The sequence below is a fragment of the Myripristis murdjan genome, chromosome 13, assembly GCF_902150065.1.
Source record: "Myripristis murdjan chromosome 13, fMyrMur1.1, whole genome shotgun sequence".
Taxonomy (NCBI): Eukaryota; Metazoa; Chordata; class Actinopteri; order Holocentriformes; family Holocentridae; genus Myripristis; species Myripristis murdjan.
The window spans coordinates 30215420-30241122 of NC_043992.1; the positions used below are offsets into that span (position 1 = coordinate 30215420).

The 25703-nt window shown below is 41.0% G+C and overlaps 2 protein-coding genes across 3 annotated transcripts in view; one reads left to right on the forward strand and one right to left on the reverse strand.

Annotated features, from left to right (window-relative positions):
- Positions 1 to 5435: 5435 nt before the first annotated feature.
- nmd3 (NMD3 ribosome export adaptor) lies at positions 5436 to 18030 on the reverse strand. 2 transcript variants are annotated; one of them, XM_030066710.1, is made up of 17 exons: positions 17906 to 18030; positions 17448 to 17571; positions 16789 to 16876; positions 16466 to 16600; positions 16199 to 16295; positions 15608 to 15688; positions 14831 to 14959; positions 13458 to 13548; positions 12651 to 12729; positions 11829 to 11925; positions 10567 to 10684; positions 9152 to 9297; positions 8669 to 8781; positions 7832 to 7904; positions 7484 to 7590; positions 6335 to 6405; positions 5436 to 6088 (listed from the first exon to the last, which is right to left on the reverse strand). In XM_030066710.1, the coding sequence occupies exons 3-17, from the start codon at positions 16830 to 16832 to the stop codon at positions 5955 to 5957; spliced, it is 1515 nt and encodes a 504-aa protein (XP_029922570.1). In that variant the 5' UTR covers positions 16833 to 16876; positions 17448 to 17571; positions 17906 to 18030; the 3' UTR covers positions 5436 to 5954. The 2 variants fall into 2 exon arrangements, with proteins under 2 accessions (XP_029922570.1, XP_029922569.1); XM_030066709.1 differs by lacking the exon at positions 17906 to 18030 and adding an exon at positions 17655 to 17791 and having other exon boundaries at positions 5955 to 6088.
- A 1067-nt stretch (positions 18031 to 19097) lies between these two features.
- The window catches only part of ppm1lb (protein phosphatase, Mg2+/Mn2+ dependent, 1Lb), a 46163-nt gene continuing 39557 nt past the window's right edge, over positions 19098 to 25703 (forward strand). The window contains exon 1 of the mRNA XM_030066711.1: positions 19098 to 20057. Coding sequence (XP_029922571.1) covers positions 19659 to 20057 — 399 coding nt within the window. The 5' untranslated portion in view covers positions 19098 to 19658. The remainder of the gene's footprint in view (positions 20058 to 25703) is intronic.

Consider the following 25703-nt stretch of genomic DNA (forward strand, 5'->3'; position numbering starts at 1 on the left):
TGCACAGGGCCGCTGCTTGCTTGATCCATGCTGCAGAAACTGTCCTGACCTGAACCTGTCACGTCCAGGAACCCTGCTGAACCAGTCTCTAGATCACCAGCCTCCTGAGCCACTGGGAACAATGGATCAGACGTTAACATCAAGTAAGTTGGAATTTGAATCTGTAATAGGAGAAAATGTTGAAAATTACAGTGGCCTACAGCATATAGGTTAAAAGTTCAGTGTGTGGATGTATGGATCACAAGAAAAGGAGGTCAAAGGGAGGGAGATCAGAAAAAAAGAGACGCCCCCCATCCCCATCCCCACCCACATTGTTGTCCACCCCCACCCCGCCACAGGGATTCACTTCATTCACTTTCCCAAGTAGTGGGGCGGCATAGCTAAACTATCGTTCATTTTGTGATAAAAGCACCAAATTTGGTAGATGTGTTGGTGGATATATTTCAAACAAATCTGGATATTGGGCCATCACAAAAGCGCCCCCTAGTGGCCATAGCAGGCATTTGATTTGTTAAAATGAATAAAAATATAAAAATGATTCATTAAAATATTTCAAAAAATTTATATACACATTAAATTAAGAAAAAATACAGTTATACACACTCAGTTTCTCAAACACTTTCTGCCCCCCCCCCCCCCCCCCCCCCCCCCCCCACAACCACCACTGCAAGCCAGCTAGCCAACGAGCTGGCTAGCATATATTCAGGACCGAAAATTGAAAAAAGCCCCTTAGGAAACAACATGGAAGGCATTTTTGAGGAAAAACACTTTATCTGTTGTTTCTGTATGATTATTTAATGCTGAATCCATTTCTGCTGTATGCCAAGCTGTAAAAGTTACAATTTAGTCATAATTATTGATTAATTAGCATAATTATTGATTAGTCGCCCAAAGTCAGAAATGGCTATCAGTTTCCTATTTGTCAATATTCTATATATGATTGTTTGGTATCATTGTAAAGGGGACCTTCTCAGCTTTCATTTAAGCCCATGGGTGTCTCTTTCTGACAAACACAGAGGTCACATGACCTCCTTAAACCATAAATTACACACATTTTCCCACATTTTTCGCCTAAACTATATAGTTTCTTTTATCCCTGTGGGATCAAGGGATATCAAGGACCCAAAAGACAACATCCACAATACCTAATGGACTTTGAGGATTCAGGAAATGTATGATATACCCATACTATTTCTTTGTGAGAGGCTATTGTGAGCCTTAAAATAGCAGTAACTGACTCAGGCCCATTCAAATCCATTCATTCTCCAGCATTACGTAAAAACGACCTCACCAATTGTTTACTGTAGATATAATGATATTATTACTAATACAAATGTAATAATAATCAAAGGCCAGGTAGACATTTTTCATCAATTTAATTATTTAGTAAAAATTAACTGAACGTGGCCACTAATTATTACAAATATGGATGATAATGATTGGATCAAAACAGTGGTGCATTACAATTTTTTTGTGATCACATTTTTTCTTCTTCAGTGCATTACATATTCATGCAAAGGTCACTTGACTTTCGGCACTGACAAGATGTAGTGCATGGGTTTGGCATCCAGTTGTGCAGCCACAGGTCACTATCTCCTCACAGGCATCTGGAACTGCAGGCAGTGACATGAGTTCAGGAACAAGCGCATTGTCCTCCATCTTCTATCCCATATTTTCAGGGGGTGGGAGCACCGGGTACTGCAAGTGGGCCTGCCGCCAGACCAAAGTCTGGAAGTGAACACGCTGGATGTGAAAGTTCAGAGCATCTCTGGTGGGTGGCAGTCTCTCTATGGTCATGCTCTTGACAAACATGACCAAACGGACTTCACTGATGTTGTTCGTGTTGACTGCACCATATAATTTGCAGAAGAACACTTCTGCATCCATGATGGTGGAGTCATTCACCTCCGGACCTTCACCAAGCCTGTTGAGTAGATCACTGGGCTGCCTACACACATTCCAGCAGGTCTTGTCAGTGCTGAAAGTCAAGTGACCTTTGCATGAATATGTAATGCATGTAATGTATGTAATGTTTTGATCCAATCATTATCATCCATATTTGTAATAATTAGTGGCCACGTTCAGTTAATTTTTACTAATTAATTAAATTGATGAAAAATGTCTACCTGGCCTTTGATTATTATTACATTTGTATTAGTAATAATATCATTATATCTACAGTAAACAATTGGTGAGGTCATTTTTATGTAATGCTGGAGAATGAATGGATTTGAATGGGCCTGAGTCAGTTACTGCTATTTTAAGGCTCACAATAACCTCTCACAAAGAAATAGTATGGGTATATCATACATTTCCTGAATCCTCAAAGTCCATTAGGTATTGTGGATGTTGTCTTTTGGGTCCTTGATATCCCTTGATCCCACAGGGATAAAAGAAACTATATAGTTTAGGCGAAAAATGTGGGAAAATGTGTGTAATTTATGGTTTAAGGAGGTCATGTGACCTCTGTGTTTGTCAGAAAGAGACACCCATGGGCTTAAATGAAAGCTGAGAAGGTCCCCTTTACAATGATACCAAACAATCATATATAGAATATTGACAAATAGGAAACTGATAGCCATTTCTGACTTGGGCGACTAATCAATAATTATGCTAATTAATCAATAATTATGACTAAATTGTAACTTTTACAGCTTGGCATACAGCAGAAATGGATTCAGCATTAAATAATCATACAGAAACAACAGATAAAGTGTTTTTCCTCAAAAATGCCTTCCATGTTGTTTCCTAAGGGGCTTTTTTCAATTTTCGGTCCTGAATATATGCTAGCCAGCTCGTTGGCTAGCTGGCTTGCAGTGGTGGTTGTGGTGGGGGGGGGGGGGGGGGGGGGGGGCAGAAAGTGTTTGAGAAACTGAGTGTGTATAACTGTATTTTTTCTTAATTTAATGTGTATATAAATTTTTTGAAATATTTTAAGGAATCATTTTTATATTTTTATTCATTTTAACAAATCAAATGCCTGCTATGGCCACTAGGGGGCGCTTTTGTGATGGCCCAATATCCAGATTTGTTTGAAATATATCCACCAACACATCTACCAATTTTGGTGCTTTTATCACAAAATGAACGATTGTTGTGATATATTGAGCTAAGCCGCCCCACTAAAGTGGATCTGATTACCACCAACAACCAGCTCAGGTTTGCAGAAAACAAGACCCAGTCTCCCATTCCTCCCTCCTCCCGCTCCAGGTGAGATGGTGAAACATGTTACACAGGCTTATACACCCAGTGCCATGAACTTTAACATGCCTTCAGTGGTCTGTACAGCTTCCCATCAGTCGCTCTACCCTGCAGCGTAATAAACCCCCAGACAGCTGGTGGAGGTTTAAGGTCCTGTTACATTGCAAGTGGTTGACAGAAAAAAAAGATTGATAAGCTCAGTAATGGCTAATCTTGGTGTACAAACCCAAGCCAAAGCACAGGAGGGTTGGTAAAGAAAGGGGAATAGGGTGTGTGATGGGAATTCCATGGTTCATTCATTCCCATAATCTCAATCTAAGTCCATAAATATCTAGCCTGAGTTATTTATTAAAATATTCTGCTCTTTAAAGTCATTTAAACAGACTAAAGGGAACTGTGCCCTGCATGTGGTGCTCTACCTTCCCACTTGATGTTTCCACAAAGTTGCTCAAAGATGTCTTTGATGGTGTCAGTTTTAGCTTTTTATACATTATAGCTCTTTGAGTGCTGGCACGTTCCCTGTAGTTTTAAGCAAGTATCAGGTCAGCCACTCGTGAACAAACTAAATCCACAATTATTGGCCGTGAATTTTCTAGATTTTTGTTTTGTTGATAAGTAAGACTTTACTCAATTACATTTTTTGAAACATCTCTGAAAAATTCCAGCCAGGTTTTAGATTACTACAGCGCACAGAAAGACCTCAATGAATGATGACCTTTTAAAACAGCTGATGACAGAGATTGTGCTATCTAAATCTTTTTTTTTTTTTTAACTTCAGTGCAGCAACACTTGACTAAGCAGTCTGACCACCTCAAGCATGGGTGGGTAGATCCTACCTGTAACATGTTAATGTTTACACTAGTTCAGTCTTTTTTCCCCCTCAACAATTCAGAAGTATATGTCAACATCCTTTTATCAGTCCAAAACCTAAGGGTGCTCCACGTTTTTATCTGTTCTGACTTTAACTACTGCCACTCCCTTTACTCCTGCCCGAGACAAGTTACTTTAACGTCTCTTGCTGAGAATGCATCAGCTGATTTTAACTGTTACCATATGAAGAGAACATATCTGCAAATATTAGCATCTCTCCTTTGCTTGCCAGTTAGATAGAGAATTACTGATCATAATCTGAGCAAGGTTTGGTCTGGCCCCTACCCAAACTGCACCAGTCTCAGCTAGACTGCAACCTGAGATCCACTCATCTAAAATCACCCGCTGCCAGAAAGCACTTGAATTTTTCAGGACAGAAAGCCCACCCCTAGCTATGAATCTAACCTCAACTTCTTTTCCTGACCAAAACACCAGACTGAGAGCATCGGGGGGCTGATTTTACACAGCCTAAGCTTTTGCCAATGTGGCCCAAAAACTGTGAAACTTTATTTTTGTAACGCTTGGGCTAATTTTTCATCTTGCCAGATTCTGAGTCTTTTTTTTTTTTTTTTTTTAATCTTTTTATTTTACATATTTATCTTGCTTTAACTGATTCTGTTTCCCATATTTAATCAAAGGTTCAGCCCTGTAACATTTACATTAGGTGGTCAGTGAATGGTGCTACCTGTTGATTGTACTGTAGATCTATAAGCGTGATGATGATGATGGTGCACTAATTCACGAGGGTTAACTGTTAGTATGGGATTCTGTATCAATATTGCCCTATTTGCTGTTTTTAGTGTTCTCAAACAATATCAAGTTCTGCAACTAAGCTACACTTGTATCCAAAAATATATATTAAGATGATAAGCACTGTACCTTTCACTGTAATTATAAATGAATATTTTGTTGGAACACACATCTCACATACATGCAACAGTTACTTTGTTGGGTTTCTTTTTCATGCCTGCGCCTCAGTGCAAAGTATAAATGAACAAGAAGCTAAATCTGATGAGTTTGGCCTTTTGAGAGCTAATCACTTCACGCTGAAGCACGCACTCTAGAAATGAACCTGGCTGTTTTTTTTCCCCAAAAGCACAGTCCTCAGTCTAATTTGTATCTTTAGAGCACTGCCCTTGATCAGAGCATGGACAGCACACTCACTGGCTGAAGAGGCGGTGAAAAGTATTTGAATATTTCCAACTGTAGTCACATGATACTACGCTCATATGATCCCAGCTAGGCTACACTCACTGCATGTGTAGCTCTCTGGATGCCGTACTGCCTGTGCCATCAGTGGTTCAAAGCGCCCTCTAGTGGAAGCCTTTGTCAGAGCACAAAATAGTCAAAAAACAACATCTCTGGAGGGGTTACATTAGGGTAAATTTATTTTTGTGTAGTGAACTTACATAGCACTCCAATTCCAAATAACCTCAAAACCTCCAATTTCTAATCACACGGGGAAGGGGAACAGTATTTCTGAAGAGATGGTTGAAAAACATAACTGCACTCCCAGTTTGGAGAATAAAATCTGCATAAAGACTGGGTGTACTGGGTTAGTAACCAGCAGGCACAACTGAAAATGCTGTTTCTCAATGGAAACTTATTTGTTACTGTAAGCACAGGATATCAGGGGCGGTAATGTTAAAACACATACCTTTTAGGTTATAACTGGAACTAGCCACTACATCCCAGTTAGAGGAGCTGTGATTTGTGCAATATTAAATTCCATATGACAATAGCTCAGTAAGTCTTTGATCTCCTGTTTGTTCACAAATGTAGGATCCGACTCTGTCTGGACTGATCAGTCATTATAATGACATCAGTGGGACCTGCATTTGACAGATTAGCTGTTAACGTTATGCAAAGAGGATTGCGACTGGCTAGTCTGTCATCATGTCTGCACCCTCTCCTCCTGTGGCATCTGTCAGGCTGAGGTCCTCCAGCATCTCCATGAGGGAAATGCGCGGTGCTCCCTCATCATCCGTGTCACTCTCCACCGGGATCTTTGAGGAATCTGAAATTCAAAGTGATGCTTCAGTTATTAACTATTGAACACATCAGCTATAATAAACTGTGACATAAAAGGCACATAGATATAGCAGCACATGGATCAAATACAGACTGTCAAGCAGCACTTCACGGAAAAAGAGCCACAAATATGTCAACAGAAAGTCTGAGTCTCTGGGGCGACTGGACAGGAGACAGAGTTAAAAAATAAATAAATAAAAAGCCTTAGCGTTTGCAGTATCATTTTGCTCACCTCTATAGATGTTAATGTTCTTCCTCAGAGCTTCATCCTCCTCTAAGTCCTCCAGGAAGTCCTGGTATTGTCTGAGGACAGACAGGAAAGTGGAGGGCATTCCCATTATTAATAACACACAGTGAAATATTAATACAGAAAAATAATCTAAGTAGACAGTCACAATTTGCAGGCAGCGCTGGTGAAGGCATATAACAACTACTAGTCACTTACTACCAGTGCTGAACGACATGGTAACAAAAAAAAACAAAAAAAAAAACAGACATACTGCTATTATTTTGACAGATAAATTGGAAGTGATTCATAATTTCAACCCTCCTGTTATGTTCAAATTTACAAACATCTTTTATGTTTGGGGTCAATTTGACCCCAGCAGCTTAAACCTCCACAAAATGATTATAATTAAAATTGTTATCAAAGTTTATGTGTCAGGTACTTTATGTTTCTTTGTTGACTACCTAAATAGCTCTTAGGATATTGAAAATATATCATCAAGTGAATTTCATGTTTACCTGGTAGTGCCCATTACATTAGGAACACTCATTAAATATGAAGAAAAAAAAAAAAAAAGATGTTTATCATTTATTTAGAGATGTTCAACATTGGCTGGGGTCAAACTGACCCCAAACATAATAGGAAGGTTAATAGGAAAGCCAGTTTTTGCATCATAATATTTCATTTTCACTGAATTAAATATTGTATAATGATCATGATGTGAATTTTGCTGGGGTTTGTACCAAGCTAACATGTTCTCTTAGGTCTGCGCGAGGTCTTGTGATGCTTTTCACATCACAATTTGGCAGCTAGTAGAAGCTATTCCACTCCTAAATATAGCAGCATTAACTGTGTGCTTTCACTGGTATACATGTGACATCTACATCTGCTATGAAAAGACAAAATTAGAGTACATATGGTTGGGTTTCTAGAAAACAAAATGTTCTGCCAATATCAGTGAAGCCAGCATACTTATAAGAATTTTTAAATGATTTATCCAGCGCTGATAAATTATTCAAATAAATGAAATCCAGGGATTTTCCAAGCATTACATTGTTAAAAACGGGAGTGGGCGACCCTAAGCCTGTATAGAGTAGTCAAATTTTTTCAGTCTGAATTCAGACACTTTGCATAAAACCAGCATTAGTCTCCTACCTCTCATCATCAGTGTCCATGCTCTGTCTGTCTCTCTCCATCTCCTTCAGTTTCCAGTTCCTGCGCTTCACCCTCTTGTTGCGGTCATAACACTTCTTGATCAGCACCTTAGAGGGAACATAGTCTTGTTGCACAAATGAAAGCACTACTACAGGATATCTATTGTTTCCCATCCCCCCAATACGATTCCATAAAAGAAACTGGGAGATTTAACTTATTTCAAAGGACGACATCAAATATTGTCAGTACTGTAGGCTGCCACTAGAGGTCAGCATCAGCCAGCTCTGCAGAGGTTACCAAGGGCTAATTTGACCCAGGTTTTTTCAATCAGTTTCAGTAAAGCCTTACCACATCAGGAACATGGTGAGGATTCATCTTATTCAGATGCTCATCATTGATGTTGGAATTGGCGAAGTCAAAGCTGCAGGGTAAGAAGTACATGCGCTATTATATGTGCAAAATCACAGCTGGCCACAGAAATGAGAAGAGGGCGTAACTGAAAGTTCCCAAAGTTTTCCTCATTTTCACAATCCATATTTGGAATTTCACATTGAACTATAACCACAATATTTCTCAAAACAGAATCACGGGAGCCTACATCTCCTGAATAATAAATAAATACTTCAGGGTTATGTAATGGCCATTAGGTCTAAATGTCTCAGCTTCGTTTCTCAGAGATAATGTTTATCTGTCGGTTCAGTATGTCAAAAAGCATACTAGTACTAATACTAATATGAAATACTAGCTATATACTAGCTATACTAGTACCTATGAGCCTTATTGATCATTACTACAGTGAAGATGGCAGCTAATGCCAAATACACTGAGTACAATATTACATTTTATTCTAGATTGCTGGTTGCAAATAAAATGAGACTTGCAGTTAACTTATTTCTCAACATTTTTATGTAGTCTTGTATCTTTGACTTTTTTTTCCCAATGAAAATTAATTATTTCAATGCAGTTGTTGTTCGTTTGTACTGATGATTGAACCAGGAGCCTTTCATGCTCATCCAAGTGTTGAAAAATGCTCAGACTCGCCATCATTCACACTGCATTTGGTAAAACTGATAGGATTTTTATTTCTGGGACCCTTGGCTGCCCAAAATTACCCCGCCCACTTTGCAACTCTTGCTCTTTCTGTAACCCAACCATTATCTCAGCTTAGCAGCCCTCTTTACCTACCCCTGCACCAGGTCTCCGATGTTAAGCAGGTGGCCCAGGAATGTACGGCAGTGGTACTGCTGACTGGTATCCATCTCTGAGGTTTTCTGAACCCACACCTCAGCCAGGGTGTGCTGTAACACACACACACACACACACACACACAAGAGGAAGAAATTTATTTTCAAGCCACTACAACAATATTGCTCTTGTTCTGTTCCTCCAATTCATTCCAGCAGAATAAGTATCACTGACAGTAATCCAACACTCTAAGACAGGTGAGAGAGAGCACACTCCCTGCAAACCTCATTCCCTCCATTTAAACAAACACTGTTTCAGTCGTTTGGCTTGAATCCCATGTGCAGGTTCAGGGAAAAAAAAATGTAATGGTCCACTATTGATTTTGTTTCCTTGAGCTGAGCGATGCCCCCCTCCAAAAATGCAACCTATTCCGTATCATCACTGTCTAGAATGCAACACTTGCACGCATACACACACTCTCACCTTATTGGACCTCAGGCCGGCCCCAGCACCCAGCTTCTGGTCTCGTATGATGTCAATATCCATGACAATAAACTCCTCCAGTTGCCGTGGGTTACAGAGACTGTTGAAAGGATTGCGCCAGTATGTGTTCCCATCCACCTCAGCAACTAGTGGGTGAGACATTATTAATAATTTTGTTACTGACAGCTTTACTTTCCTCATTTGAAAAAAAATATCTGCAAGAACAGATGGCTAACAAATGTGAGTAAAATTAATAGTTTCAAACATCAAACATTTCAGCATTGTAGAATTTTAACAAAAAGCCATCCGGAGCCTGAAAACAGACATGAGGTAGAGTCAATGTGATATAACAGTTTGTCAATGTGTTTTTATCTGTGAGGTTGCCCATGTTAGAAACCAAATCCAGGTAGTCAGGCAGGCAGACATATATTACTACTACAGCCCAGTTTTGGCCAACAATGCTCTGCCTGGAGCCTATCTGTGCTGTTCAGCCCCCTGCAAAAAAAATTTCTCCAGCAAAAACAGCCTGGTCTTTTGAACAGTAATTAATAACGTGTGCGCTGCTTTTCAAAATGTCAAAATTGTATTGAGGAGACAACTCTCATTTAATCAGGGATTAAACCAGAAATGGAGGAAACACATCACTAATTCTCACCACACTAGCATTGATTACACCTCCCTCCAAATGTGTTGACTTGGCTTTGTGAGCATGCATAACGTAAACTGAAATTGTGTTTTGGGTGCATGTGTCTGTTTTATGTGGTATGCCATGATTGGGAGCAGAGGGAGGCTGTGATGAACATGTGGTCAGCAGACTACGGCCAGTTTGGAGCAGCACAGAAGAGTTATACGCGAGCACATTCCCCCAGTGTAAGTGAATCATCTCCTCAAATACGAAGAAGATGCTTGTTTTTATGTAAACTAACACTTACACTCACAAACGCACACAAATACACAGCCTGTAACTGAAATCTCAAAGTGACGATGCCAGAAAAATGGGGAAAGGCTGATAAAATGAGCAATTTTATTTAACCCTGGTAATGCTTACTATGAGTAAGAACAACATTGGAGCTCAATCGACTGCTTTGAGCATAAGTCCATTTGCTATCTCCTTGGCTGTTGTATTAAAAGCTGTTTGCACTGTGCTAAATCATGGGACAAATTCCTCACAGGGGCGTCTCTGGCATGAAAAAGTTTGGAAACTGCTCACCTGTTTTACACACACAGAGCACGCATCAATGAATAAGTACAACTATCATCTTTTAAAGGTGGGCTCAAAACGTTTAGTTGGCAAGATTTTATCCACCATTTTTCTCCATCATGTTTTATCTGTCCTTTTACTCATTTTCTGTACGTATTACAGTATGTAATGGTTATTTTTTTACGTGAAGCAAACTGAAGTAGTGCATACTCACTCTGCAGGGTATTAGGGTCGATGAGGTGGATGGTGCTGGTGACACGGATACACACACACACTTGACCCATGTTCCCCAGGCTTTGGGCCAAACGAGGTGAAAGGCATACGACATTGTCCTGGAAACCAGAGACAGCAAAACATACAGAGGTTACAGTGAGTTCACTGAGAGAGAGAGAGAGAGAGAGACAGAGACAGAGACAGAGACAGAGAGAGAGAGAGAGAGAGAGAGAGAGAGAGAGAGAGAGAGAGAGAAGAAAGTCTGTTTTGGACTTGCTACGGATGTTCACATTGTTTCCTGCAAGTTTTGACTGTTTCCAAAATAAAGCTCTGGAGACCATACAACAGAGATTAGGAGCTCATCTCAGGATTACACCGTTCTACAGTCAATTTCTGGAATAACATGGAAAACAAAGACTTGGTTTCCGGTCTCAACAGTATGTACAAAATATGTTGGTGTGAGAACAAAAAAAAAAAAAAATGATGCTCTTCAAAAATCCCTTATTTCATTTAATCATGCTGCTACTATAAAGGCTGGATGTGAACCAACAGTAAACAAATGCATGTCTCACAGAAAAATACTATGTAACCTCAGGCTGGCAGATGGACTATGGGGTTTAAGTTCCAATAGCCTGATAAAAAAAATGCTCAATGAATGAATATTTGCATTATGATTTCAGTAAAACAGTCAAACTTTTAACATTACCTACTGTTTGTTTTGTCCTATATCCTACATAATTTTAAAAATTGGAGGACGGCTATGAACAGACAGACACGGTTCTAAAGAATGTATCTTAAGCTCATCTCAGATCACCAAAGCTTAAATTGACTGGGTATCAGTTAAAAATATAAATAAAACTCTATATCAAACAGGATTTAGCAACTACTTAACATGAGCAACATGATACAAACCTGCCAAAAATGTCTCTGCCCAGCACAACATTTCATGTCAGAGCAAAGTAATTCTCTCTTGCTATTGAACAGGTCTGACTTATGAACACCTTGCAATCACAAAGGCAAATATAACAAGAAAGATTCTTGGCCGGGCACAGATATCCATCTGCATGTCAGCAGTGCCTAAGACAACGCTCCTCCTAAACCAACAGACTTCAGACTTCAGGCTTCAGAGGTGATGAGGTATTGGGATATGACAGCTCAGGCTTGTCTGAATCACTGAGGAGATCCGGGTGTGTCTGCAGAAGGAGATCATTTGGAAAGAAGGTCCGTGTGAAACTGAATGTAACAGAATATGGTGCTGGATACCTTGCAGACAGGTACAATCTCCATAGAGAAGGTGCTCTTGTAGTTGTACGTGTTTGAGTGGATGTCATGGGAGATGAGGCGCTGGGATGTCTTTGACCTTTAAAAAGTGAAAAGCAGCATTCATTATCACAGACGGTAACAGCACTCAGTTGCAAAAGAGAGACAGCAGAGAGCGAAAACAGTCTTGGATGATGGACAAATCATACAAGAATAAACAGCCAACTGTAAGCCGCAGTGCCTGCATGCAATAAGATGTTCTGCATATCCAAGCAGCTAGTTTATGGTGTGGTCCAGCTCATCCCAGCGCTTGAAGGCCATGTCAGCACTGCATGAAAACTTCAGGGCAACGACACAAAACGTCAAGGCTGTCCGCTAGCAGCAGCTGTGCCATGTGGCCACATTAGATGGCTTTCCATTCAAGTATTTCATGCAAATTATAATGTGCTGAAGCAGAAAGGCTCAATGGAAACATCAAATTTCAAAACAATCCCTGAGTACTGCAACATTTTTAGGATGCTTGCGGCTTAAGTTTTTTGTCAAAGGAATAAAACGTGATAAATCTCAAATAATGACAGACTTTCACTATTTGTATTGTCAAAGGCTATTTGTTCGCTTGACATAGCTGATTTAACACACTTAATTTGAATATTATTTTTTGGCAGCATTACCTATGATTACTCAAAACTTTCTTCACTCATTATTGGTTTGAATCTTCAGTTTGATGATAAACATCAGCATCTAAATAATAGTGACATGTAATGCTAACACTGTGGACTTCATGTGGACGATTTGTTGGTAGGGACAGAGGGAGGCATCCCTCACCTGCAGGGCACGGTGCACTGGAGGAAGTCGACCATCTTCTGAGCATGCTGCTTGGAGCCATAGTAAAAATCAATCCCGTCTAAGACAGAAGAGGAATAAAATTAAACCCACAACCAAAATAATTCATGACAGAAATGCTTCACAGGTCACCACCAGTGCAGAACTCATATGTATTTTTAAACACACACGCGCGCAAAAGAGCACAAGGATGGGAGAAAATATGGCAGCCACATGTTGGAGCCTCAGAGGAGCTTTTAACTCCTGCCGAGATATGGAGATAATTTAAATTAAACCGTCGGGCCAAGAGCCCCTTTACAACTCCGTCCAAGAGTACAGAGTGCCGCTGCTCAGCCATCACTCAATGCATAGCATATGTGCTGGAGTTTGCGGATGCCTCTGTGTGTGTGTGTGCGTGTTATGTTATGTAGGGGGTATCATCCGTAAATAGGGCATGAAGCAAGTTTGCATTACAGGCATCTTGTACAGAATGCCTAGTCTGATTGCAGCAGGCTGATTAGTTATACATTGCATGCCTTATTGAAGCCCACACAAGGACATTAGGGAACTGACTGGCGCCAGTGATATGCATGCATGGCCGATGCCTGTTACTCGCTAAGAGGCAATTAACACTCTACACATCATTATTTTTTGCTCACTTATAATCCACATTAGCTACATGGGTGAAAAATGAGCCGATTTCCACCTCGTCTCTGTGATTCAGTTTGAGTCTCAGTCGACAGCAGCAAGTCCCAGTCTGTGCACTTTGTAGAAATGCAAAATATATAAAGTCGTACGTCATTGACCTACCATGGATCTCCTTGATGTTGAGGGCGTTCTGGTGCAGTTTGTGCTTGAGGATCAGCTGCTCTAGATAGTAGAATGTCTTTTTATGAACAGTCTGTTAAAGACAAACACATTTTTAAGCATCACCAGCATATAGAGACTCACACAAAATACCCCTCTGACCCCCTGCTGTGCCTCCAAAGTATTGGTTTGAAAACTTAAATAAACGGCTTGGCAACTGCACAGTGTTTTACTGTCCAAACTGAACTTGTTAGAAAACTCTGCTCTACTGCCTCGCGCCCAGTGCAGCAAAGCCTGGTTTACCTCCGATGCTAACAACAGTGACAAATGGATACAAGTGCAACTGCAGGCTTTAGCTGCAATTTACAGCCAAATAACCACGGCTCTAGATTTATCTTGCAGAAAAACAAAATGGAATGGGTCTAGAGCCAGGCTTAAAAAAAAAATACAGAAATATAGAAAAACAGAACTGTGAAGGGGAAAAAACATTTGAAATGTGAGTAAACCTTAATATGGAAAAAACAATGAAAAAACAACAAATCTTGTTGTAAAAAAATGGTGGTAGATTGAGGGGTATAGGGCACCAAATATATCCAAAGTTATATTTCTTCACATTTGCTTTGGTTCCAATCAGAGACCAAGATGGACTTTTTTTTCAGGCATTTTTGCTAAATACACAACCAAATTTAGGCAAATTTGCCAAAACAAAACCACTTACTAGTGTTTAACCCTTAGGTAACCAACTGGGGTCATATCTGACCACAGACATATGCTTTTATTCATATCTTAATTTTATGTTTTGACATATCATTTGACGTCATATATGACCCCAGTTAAAGGCAACTAATTCTGCCTATGTTCCTGGACCAAATTTATCTTTATTAAAATCCAGGTGTCTCTAGGGACAAGATATCAAGTCACACATATCTACAGAGGGGGGAGCGGGACTTGTGTGTGAGGTTAGTTTTCTTCCCATTACAAAATATGAATGAAACTTGGAGAATTTCATTTTTAATTACTCAATACCTTGTAGTTGTAGTGAAATAGATGTATATTTTTCATTTTTGATGAAAACAAAGTGTCTGTACATGTCTAATGACATTCTGTTTTTGAATCGAATGGGCGTTCTGTTTGATTCATTTTAAACTGGGGTCTGATATGATCCTACTTGGTCATTAGTCGGTGCGAAAAATGTTGGTCACTTGAGGGGTAAAATTATCAATTAATACTTCATACAACGATGCATTGTATCCATGCTTACAGTCTAACAACTTATGCGACTGCAGGTAAAAACTAGCAGGTAAACAGAACAGAAGACATCCAAAAGGGGAAAAAATTATATTCACATGATATTTCAGGAGCCCACAGTCACCTACCTTCTGCCTGACTTGCACCACAGCCTTCCAGAAGTCCTTGGCTTCCACACGGTGGCAGTCGTCACACATCTGGGACTGGATGACAAACTCCACCACAAACACCTGCTGCAGGATCGCGCCATTCATCACCTGAAGGGAGAAAAGACACCAGCAACCTACACCTGGTTCTGTATCTGTGCAGCAAACAGCGGCTAAATCCTGAAGTTAGCGGTTTTCTAACAGAGCCTTTTGGGAAGAGAACTTTGGACGCTGCTATTTGTGTGCCATTTGGAGAGCGCCTCATCAGCAGGGCCCAGAGACAGCATTACACAAACCCTCCTATGGCACAAACAAAAGACTTGGCCCCGAGACGCACAGGGCTCAGGTTCTCACTAAAGGTCAGGGAGATGAGATGACAGCCACTGGCAACGGTCGCTTGTCTCAAACATTTACATAACTCGGCCAGGAAGAGAACAGGTGACCCCACTGCTTCTCTTAAGAGTTTTTCTTAGTCTGCGTTTTATGATTACTTTAATGTGAAAGTGTGCATCAACTGTGGTAACTGTATCTGTTACAACTTGACACTGAGACTCACTGTCCAAAAAGCTCAAACATAAACAATAAATACAAACACAAGCACGAAGTAAAGTGATTATTCATGTTTGCCAACTGAAAAAAAAAAAAAAGACCCAGACAACTTTTGAACAACAAGCAACTCGCCTATCTCCGTGTTTCTATTGAGTTTTAATCCATTTGCTTGACTCTTTCATGCTGATCCTTTCTACCCGGTTTCCTTACCTCCTTCTGTATGGTCAGCTTCATCTTAATCCTCTTGGAGTGCGGCTCTGTCCACAGGAAGCCAGCATCAATTAGACGTACCTGTGTGGAAGGAGGTCTTGCTGAATACATGTCATCTAATAGTTCTTCTTGAACTAAATTAACACCAGAATGCTGGATCACAGTGGAGTTGTAATGAGATTGGGAAATAATGCCGTTTAATCTTGAAAACATGATGAAGGCGGTGGAAACAAGATCTGAGATTAAGTGGCGTTACAGTCCGGCAATATTTATGCCATCTTTGTGACAATGAGGGAAGGAGGTAAAAAGGGTATATGGTGCATAATGTACACTTGTGACCCCATCACTCAAATACAAATTAATACTATCATTATTATTATTGTTGTTGTTATTTCCAGGCACACAAAATCATGTAAATATATACAGGGGAAACTACAAAATGGGACTAAAGAAAGAACACTGAGGATTGAGATTTACAGGATTAGTGATTCTGCAGTTAAGGCAGAAGTCTTAGTTCCATCTCTTCTATCAGAGTGTAAATAAAATAAAAGTTGGAAACCGTGTGCTATAGTAAGAATCAGCATTGCTCACTTTGGTCATCGAGGCCTTGAGTTTTTTCAGGCAAAGAGCAAGCAGCTCCCTGGACTCCAGAGCGCACTGCACCCACGTGGCTGGAGGCTGTAAGTACCTGCGCACAGGAGGAAAATCTGCATCACCACAATATCTCACCTTATGTTTTCAACAAAATTTAAGCGTGATACAGTTTGAGTTACTTTGTGTATCCTGATTGATGTTTTCCAGCAAGGAGCAGTGATGTGATCAATAAATAAGGCTTTAAAACAAGGTGTGATTGCAGACCTCTCACACTGCTTGCAGAAGTGCACCGAGACCTGCTTGGGGATCCCCTCTGAGATGTCGACCTGGGTGCGCAGGCAGGCCACACACATGTTGGCTGGGTTTGGGGGGATAGGGGTGCCACAGGTACAGCACAGGCTGCACAAGAGAGGGGATTAACGGTGGTAGAGGGAATAAATCAAATGTGTGGTTTGGCATTTCTCACATCTAGGATCACAGATGAAAACACTATATAAGAGTGTTTTGACAGCAAGATCATCTTTGGTGCATGTATGATAAAACACAGGCGTGATGACTGTGCAAAGGGGTATAGTTTGAGTACTCACATGTTCCCCTGGCTACTTGTGGCAGGAGTCTGTATGTACTCCATTCTCCTCAAATGTACAGCTCTGTGTATCTCACCCGGTAAGATCTCTGAAAACAGGAAACCACCACACAGACAATTAGTCTTGTCAAAACCTTAAGACACATGTAATCCTGACAAATATTGACATCTAAGACCGCTAACATTAGGTAGTTTAACATTATGCAACGCTGCTGGCTAGCTTTAAAAAAAAAAAAAAAAAAAAAAAAAAAAACATCCGCAGGTGCAGTAAGAGTGACTTTCCTCAGCTGCTCATGACTGATGCTACATGTTGTCATCTTTGGTGTTTTCCGGCAGCTAGCATCCTTATTGTCATTGACAGTGTCCTCAAAACAGTTGACAACAGCAATTATGTGAATTACAGTTACCTATATGCTGCTAAACAGATGATAGACATGTATATAAACATGTAAATGAATATTTTCTGCAAGCAGTCACGCAGCTAGCAACGTCATTGAGCTTGTAACGTTATCCGTAATGACAGTTAGCATCCCGGGCTAAACCTGATAACTTCACCGTGGTTTGTTTTTTAACTGACATGTACGGATCAATAAGCTGGCGGGGTGAGGCAAAATGACACGTTACTGTCGTGTCGAGGCCATGAGAGGTGGAAAAACTTACGAAATCCAGCTGGTTTTAGATCCACAACTCGCTGAAACTGTCCACGTTTTCCCCACCATGGAGCCAGAGAGCAGGCTGATGACGTCAGTGAGGACTCCAAGACCTCGAGGCTGCCTCCGTCTGCCTGAATAAAATTGCCAATAATGTCTCCACCAAAGTTGTTGTATAAACACAAATAAAATGTAGTAAAGTCATAAAGACGTTTACCGGATCATAGGCTGTTTATTTTAGTGCCATTTTCTTCTGGTGGTAATTTATCCGTCGGAATGACCAATAACACCAATAAAAATCACGCTTCTTTGCATAGATAGTTGGTTGGCCTGGCCTAACTAACTAACTAACTAACTAACTAACTAACTAACTAACTAAATAACTAAATAAATAAATAAATAAATCTGAGTCTGACACATAAGAAATAGTTCTTGGCAAATCACCAAAGAATGACGCACTAAACTTACCTGACCCTCAGCCCAAAACCCCTTTGGGTTTTGGGCTGAAATTAGGCGTACTAAACACACCTGCCCTTCATAGATAATGGCATTAAAGTTACAAGACCATCTGAGACGAAAATGTGCTGGAAGTACTGTATATTAAATATTACTGGGGTTGTGTCTTCCTTCATTATTAGCAATACCAAATAATTATAATCATCGCTGTCGAAAGAAGCGTCAGTAATGATAACCACTGTGTTTACATGCAAGTGAATATTTCAAGATTATTATAAACTCTATAGTAAATTGGTGCATACAAATGCGTGTTTTTATCTGAATGACATTCTATCATCATTATGAGAAAAAAAAATGACAGCACAGATGTGTTACCGATGGAGAGATGGGCAACACAATTTATTCACGGTGATACTGGACAATTTATTCTTCATATTTTGTAATGTGGCGCATTTGGGTACTCATTTATTTAATATTTATTTGATAAATACATAAATATTCTGATGCCATCTATTACAAGTATTATATTCCTATGTAGTAATATATATAATGTACCACTACAAATCTTGGTTATTGTCATGACTTTGTCAAAGTTCAGCCTCTGAGGTTTGGCCTTTACTGAGGTGCTGTGCTCTCTGTTGCCTTCAGGTACTGTCGGAAATGTCCCCATCAAAGTGGCACGAACGATGCGATTTACTAATTGGGCTGTAAACGTGGGAATTTCTCGTTTCCAAGCTGCGGTATGTGATGTTTGGGCAAGCGGTAAGCATGGAAGCCATGTAAAAACAAAACAAAAAAACAAACAAACAAACAAACAAAAAAAAAAAAAAAAAAAAAAAACCCTGATGGTAATGGTGCTGCATTTTGTTAGTGGCATGTATAATATTGCATGCCATTTCATCTAAGTAATTAGCGTTGTTTCATATTCGTATTTTAGTCTTTGCACCCTTTGCTGTCCCGTTTTTGCTGTATTTTAATAAACAAGTAATTAAATAAATACCCAAAGAAACAAGTAAACATTCCTAATGGACATTTTCTCTTTCATTATGCCACCACAGCTGAAACAGGAGCAAAGTGACTACATAGATGGGTAGACAGATTTGTTTACAGACCTTGTTGTGAGAAAAGTCTCTCCATTGCGCGCCAAGCTGATATTTACGGCCCTCATGTCGAAATGAAGGAGCTTTCAAGGTGCACCTGAAGGCATCACAGCCGTTTTCTCAGCCAGCCGAGGAGAGCCGCGGCCAGTGTGTGGCAGCTGGGAATGTGTGTAACGCTGAGAGGGCTTCATATAGACCGCTATTTTCGGGACTGGGAAGAGTAGTGGGACTGGCCAAGAGGAGAGCCTCAGCCCACGGGTCGAGTGTGGTCAGCACCTCGGCTTATTTTTGATTGCGGAGCGGCAGCCAGCGTTTTCTGACCGGGTGGTAGCGGCTCCTTACCCGCATCAGATGGACAGGGGACAGCCGCTGGTTCACTGCGGGGCTTCACGCTAGAGGGACCCGGCCGGAGCAGCGTCTTTCAACCCCCCCGGTGTGTGCACGGACAGCCCCGCCACAGTCGTCTCTCCTGCGTGGTGAACCCGGCCAAAGATGCAGTGAGTCTGCCCCCTCTAAGTCAGTGTAGTCTTAATGTTTCCTGGCGTGAAGCGCTCGGGTAAATGTGCTTATCCCACCGCCACCGACCCACTCACGCCGACGACGATGGACTGAGATCTGCGGGGGCGAAAGAGAAACAACCTGCCGCGATTTCCTGCCTGTAATAAATGATAGAGGATACGATGACACTGCTGTCTCTGCTAGGTCGGATCATGCGTTATTTTCTGCTCAGACCGGAGACCCTGTTCCTGCTGTGCATCAGCCTGGCTCTGTGGAGTTACTTCTTCCACACGGACGAGGTGAAGACCATCGTCAAGTCCAGCCGGGATGCGGTCAAGATGGTCAAGGGGAAAGTGGCGGAGATTATGCAGAATGAGCGGTTCGGGGGACTGGACGTCCTGGACGCGGAGTTCTCCAAGACCTGGGAGTTCAAGAGCAACAATGTCGCCGTGTACTCCATCCAAGGCCGGCGGGACCACATGGAGGACAGGTTCGAGGTCCTCACCGACATCGTCAACAAAACTCACCCATCCATATTTGGGATTTTCGACGGCCACGGGGGAGAGGTAAGGCTGGGTGAGGGGGGAAAGTGAAGTGAGGCAAGGGTTATCTCTGCCACAATCACACCGCATCCCCTCTCTTACTCTCTGCCTCTCTCTCACACACACGCACACACATTGTGGGAAACACGGGGGACACACAGGGCCCCCACTGAGAGAGGGCCCCCAAAGGGTCTGTGTTGGCTGAATCTGCAAAACTTTCAATAAATAAACTTTGTTAAAAATATGCTACTGTGCAGCATTGGAGACAAATTTGAGGGAGCTGGAATAAAAAATTGTTTGAGTATTCCCTGTACAGACAAAAACGACATGGTCCTCCTAAAAGAGATTTTGAACTAGAGGGGGTACTGCTGAAAGTAGTATTAAGACAGCCAATTAGCACTTCAACCTTATAATTTCAATAATGTTGTGTCCAATAATTGACCAATAAGTTAATCAGTTAATTAATTAATGGAACTATGTGGATGTAGTCTGTCAAGGGTGTATTAATGATGGTGTCACCCACTGTGCAAAAGGGCCCATGCTTCCTAGCTACACCCCTGCACACACACAGAAAATCACACTAGAGATTTCCATATGGTAAGGCAACTGCAAATTTGGCTATTTGCAGTCAGGAATCATGCCAAAAATACCCATGTCTCATGACAGACACGTTTTTGGCCGTAACGGGATTTATTAGGATGCAGACAGCACAGGGCCCATGGTCTAACAAGATTATAGTTGGGAGAGGGAGGTTAGATTTGTACAGATGTATGTGTGTGTGTGTGTGTGTGTGTGTGTGTGTGTGTGTGTGCTTCAGAGGTGCACAGCTGAGCTGAATCCTGAGAGAGGAGCATAACTGAAGTAGGTCATTGATTGCTGGTCACTCTCTGTCCCCAGTTAGTGCTTGCTGACAGTAAAGAAACATCTCCTTTGTCCCTTCTTCTGTGGTGCTGACAAATGTTTGTTTGACTTGAGCACATTAACATGGCTGTGCATTCACAGCATTGAGGGAACAGTTTGCCATAGAAACGCACAACAAGACTCTCAAGAAAAAGATGTCAGTAACAGGACAAAGATGTGTGTGTGTGTGTGTGTGTGTGTTTGTTTGTGTGTGTGTGTGTGTGTCAGAAGAATTGCTTGTGTGCGTAAGCTTTCACATATGAGATGACAACACGGTTCGATGGAGACGGCATAACAACGCTGATTGATCTTGAAACCCTGGTCTGCTGCTTGAGCACTGACATTGTTTCTGAGGGCTGCAGCTGCCACCTCAGCTGACAGGATAGTATTGATGCTACACAGTCTCACATACACACACACACACACACACACGTATGCAAAAAACAAACAAACAAACAAACAAAAAAAACAACTCTGACAGGACACTTTCATTTGTCCGCCTCTTTGTCTCTGTGTTTCATTGTCATTATTCTTCTCTTCTCTTCTCTTCTCTTCTCTTCTCTTCTCTTCTCTTCTCTTCTCTTCTCTTCTCTTCTCTTCTCTTCATCCTTTGCAATAAAGGCAGACTATGCGGTTTTGAATGGGAGGGCACACCACTTTGTTTACTAATGTTAAAGATGAAGCTGGGGACGGATAAAACCCCTCAGGTTCATGCCAAGACTAATTACCCATAGAATTAAAGCAACACGTTTAAATACCTGTCTTGAATATAATTTTCTGATATCAAATGCGCGCAAAAACAGAAACAATGGAGTGAAATGCTGTTATATTTTGGGTCATGTTGGGATAAGAGAGTTGTCCTGAACTCCTGAGACATTTCAAAGTTGAATTCTTTTGAGAGCTGAGTGACATTCCTCATTCTTTACCACATCATAACAAGGTGGGGCGCCCTCTCCGCTGCATGGTCTGCCTTAAAACCCTGCACACGGCTTTGATCAGCCACCTCTTGCTCGGTGAAGGAGCTCTCCACTGTCTGGGCCTCGCAGCAACTCTCTTCACTCCCAGTTTGACTGCTGCGGTCTGATTGAGGCTGAACGATAACATTCTAAAAATAGACAGCCGTAGAGATGGAGGATAGCTGTTCTTTTAGGGGAAATTAAATTTTGGACCACAGCGCTGACTGCTGCAGATTTTGACCAAAAGTGGTCATCAGATTGTTTTTATCCCTGTGGCCTGTATGTGTTCCTTTCCTCCGTGAGGGAGACGGCTCCCTTTAGAGACTGCCAATCTAACCTGTTCACCGTGCTACAGCTGCCACACATGTGGTTAAGAGACAGGAAGAGTGAATAGGAGATATGTGTGTGTTTGTATAGAGTATGTGAGAGAGAGAAAGGAGAGAAAGAGTGAGAATGGAGATGAGAGAGTGGGAGAGCGTCAATAGTGAGTGAGTAAGAGCAAGATGAGAAAGAGGATGCTAAGATTTGCCCATGTAGGCGAGAAGCTTTTTTTCATAGCATGTCCATGGGCAACAATTTGGTCTGTTTTCATTCCCACGCCCTCTTTTGAAGTGTGTGAAATGGCTGCCAGACAGCAGCTCTCACAAACACTTCCTCTGCTTAGTGAATTTGGATTCATTTTTTTTTCAGCCAGAGGGCAGTGAATTAAGCAGAGAGATGCTCTGTGGCCCGGGGCAACATCAGAAATACTAGCTGCCTCAGCTGGCTAGTTAGTAAGGTGTCAGCCGCATCCTCTCTCTCCACACACATGCCGTTTGCACAAACCACACACACAGTTGGCATGTTAAAGGGGCAATTTGTTACCATGTAGGAAATATAAAAGTTCCTTTTTCACTATAGTACAAGTGTGCCAGCTAATCAAAGTGGAATTGTCCCATGAAGACGGAATATGCCTCCATACAAAATAAAACTGCTTAATCATTTTCTTTTATGACTTGAGAGTGAAATGTCCCATAAGGTTGGTGGGGGATGGGGGCTGACGGGAAATTTCGTTGTGCTATGACAGTAAAATCTTATTAATTCATCTATTAACTATGGAGTGTTGGAGTTTGTGTTTTCATCACAAATCTCCAGAGTCTTGATGGTGTTTAAGGAATAGTTTGGATTAGTTTCTTATTGCTGGCGTTAAAGATGCATGGTCGCAGCTCCTGTGGCAAATTGCCATAGTCTGAGATCGGGCTGAAAAAAAAATGCATTTTAGGGTACACCACACTTGCTTGGAAATAAAGCAAAGCATATTTTCTGTATCTGTGATCCCGACGCCAGACTGTAGATACATGTTGGAACTATTTTGTACATTGTACACCACAGTATCAACTTATCATCTAGCTAACAGCTGACAGGCATTGTGATTAGGCTTTGAGGATATTTAAAAATTATGTAAAAATTATGACATCATGATATTTTCTCATCTAAACATCAAATATTGTCACAAAGGATGATTCACCCGACCCACCACTGACCCAACACTTTAAAGTCCAGATGAAACGGCATTTGGAGAGAATCTAACTTCTGTAAGGTGGCATATTTCCAAGTGAAACAGGATAGACAAGTTGGGTAGAAGTTAATTTGAATCTTGAAAAGAACGTGTGTCATAACAAACTCAAGCAGGCCAGTAACCGAGGTATTTTGGGGAACAAAGTTGGAGAAGGGGAACTACTTTGGACATACTGACATGCCATGCTGATACCAGACACCAACTAAAGTATCTTAACTCTGTTCTGCTAAAAGTTAAAGACGGATTGGTGGCTGTCTGTCATGATATTATTGGATGAAATTGGTTGGATCATGATGGATATTTTATTTTACAGGAAGAAAAAAATGATCGTATTTTGATGCAAGAATACCAAATATTCTTTTTTTTTTTTTTTTTGGCATATTGTTAAATAGACATAGGTGTAAAAGAATCCATCAATCTGGATCGATATATTGATATAATGATCAATGAGTCAGTATAATTGATACTAACTGAAAATATCGATTACAGTGTCATCTTAAGAGATATATTTTTATTTTGAAATTCCCATGGCATGTCAGTGTCACCATTTCTGTCAAAGCACACCGCCTTTCCAAACATTCAAATAGCGCTGGTGCCAGGCAGATAATGGCAACCACGGCCAGCAGCCAAGAAAAAGACAAGAAGGACGTCTGCTCACCTCTCAGGAATAAACCAGCAGTGTGGAAATATTTTAGATTTTTAGAGGAAAGACGGGTCAACTGACAATCACAGGCCGTTTGCACACAATGCCAGTACAGGATAAAATAATCAGGAAACATGACGAACCTGGCCAAGCACCTAAAAGAGAAGCACGGCGTTGCAGTGTAACTGAGTGTGTTAAATGGACAGATGATATTAGAATCAAAATCGTATCCTCTAAAAAAAATCCATTCATTTTATTTTAAGCTTGTCTTTTAAAATCTCCTAAATAAAAATAAAATAAAATGGTCATGTATGTAATCAAAGTTACTCTGTGCATTTGTTCAGTTGTTAGATAGTTGTTTTTATAATCAAATATAAGCTAAATAAAACAGCAAGTGTTAGGGGGGAAAAATCAATAAGAAGACTGCAATAGTTATTCTATTATTACTGGATGTTTAACAATTGCACACACTGATACAGTTATTAAATTGAAACCTCCAGCTCCTGTCAAAATAGGGCCACTGTCATACAGCAATATTCTGTAGTATTTCAATATTCAGTATTAAGGGATATCTGCCCACAATTATTTGTGATATGCCAACAGGCTCCAGTGTGGGGTAATACTGCTGCCTTCTGAAATATGCAAAACAGCTTCCTAATGTATCGTCTGTCTGAGTGGAGGATAAGGCCGCGTTGTGGTGAGGAACTCATACCACCTTGTGTCAATAAATCCAAACTATCCCTGTAATCTGTAGCGCGGCCGTGGCTGTATTAATCCTGCGATCTGACGGTGCGAGTCAGGCAGAGCCGTCGCTCAAGAAAGAAGAGCGAGGTACTAAGAAAGTCTGACCTTGTCACTATTCTAACACCACAGTGGAACCAATCAGTTTACCGCCAGATGAATTGCCAGTCAGTGGATGATAATATCTGGAAATCTCTGCCTCCCTCGCTCTATCTCTCCGCACCATGCACTATACACACACACACTCTCACACGCCGTCACACATTCAATTTTCAGGGTGTTTAAAATCAGTATTTAATGGTAAAATATCCATTGGCGGCCTCAGTCATTTTAGATGTTGGCGCAGTGAGGGGATTTATCTGTTTAATGGAGGTGGATTTTTAGCTGACGTATAGGAATAACCTCCTTGTAAGTGATAACCCTTGGCTTTTTTCCCATCTATATAACGGCAACATGAGCCATTTGTTCCTTATTGGCATTCATTGTAGAGAGCCAACCTATACTCTCCTTCTCTCCCACTCGCTGTCAGGTTGTAGCTTCAGGCGCTGCACAATTACCTCCACTGTAGAATACAGAGAAGACATTTACTACAACTGTCCGTAACTTGAACGTGGGGATTACTTTTCTCTCTCGGTGAATGGCTCTGTGGATAAAAGCAATAGTGAAGAAGTTTTTTGTCATCCTTTTACTTCTGTTTTCCTCATTTTTTTTTAATCACTGCTGGTTTTGTCATGTAGTTCCAGTCTGTGGTATTTGTGTGTGTGTGAGTGGGTTTTGGTCTGTAACTCCGACGAAGCTAAAAACACAGGGAAGATGGCACTTTTTTTCCTCTCTTTATTCTCATCTTTTTTTTTTTTTTTTTTTTTTTTTTT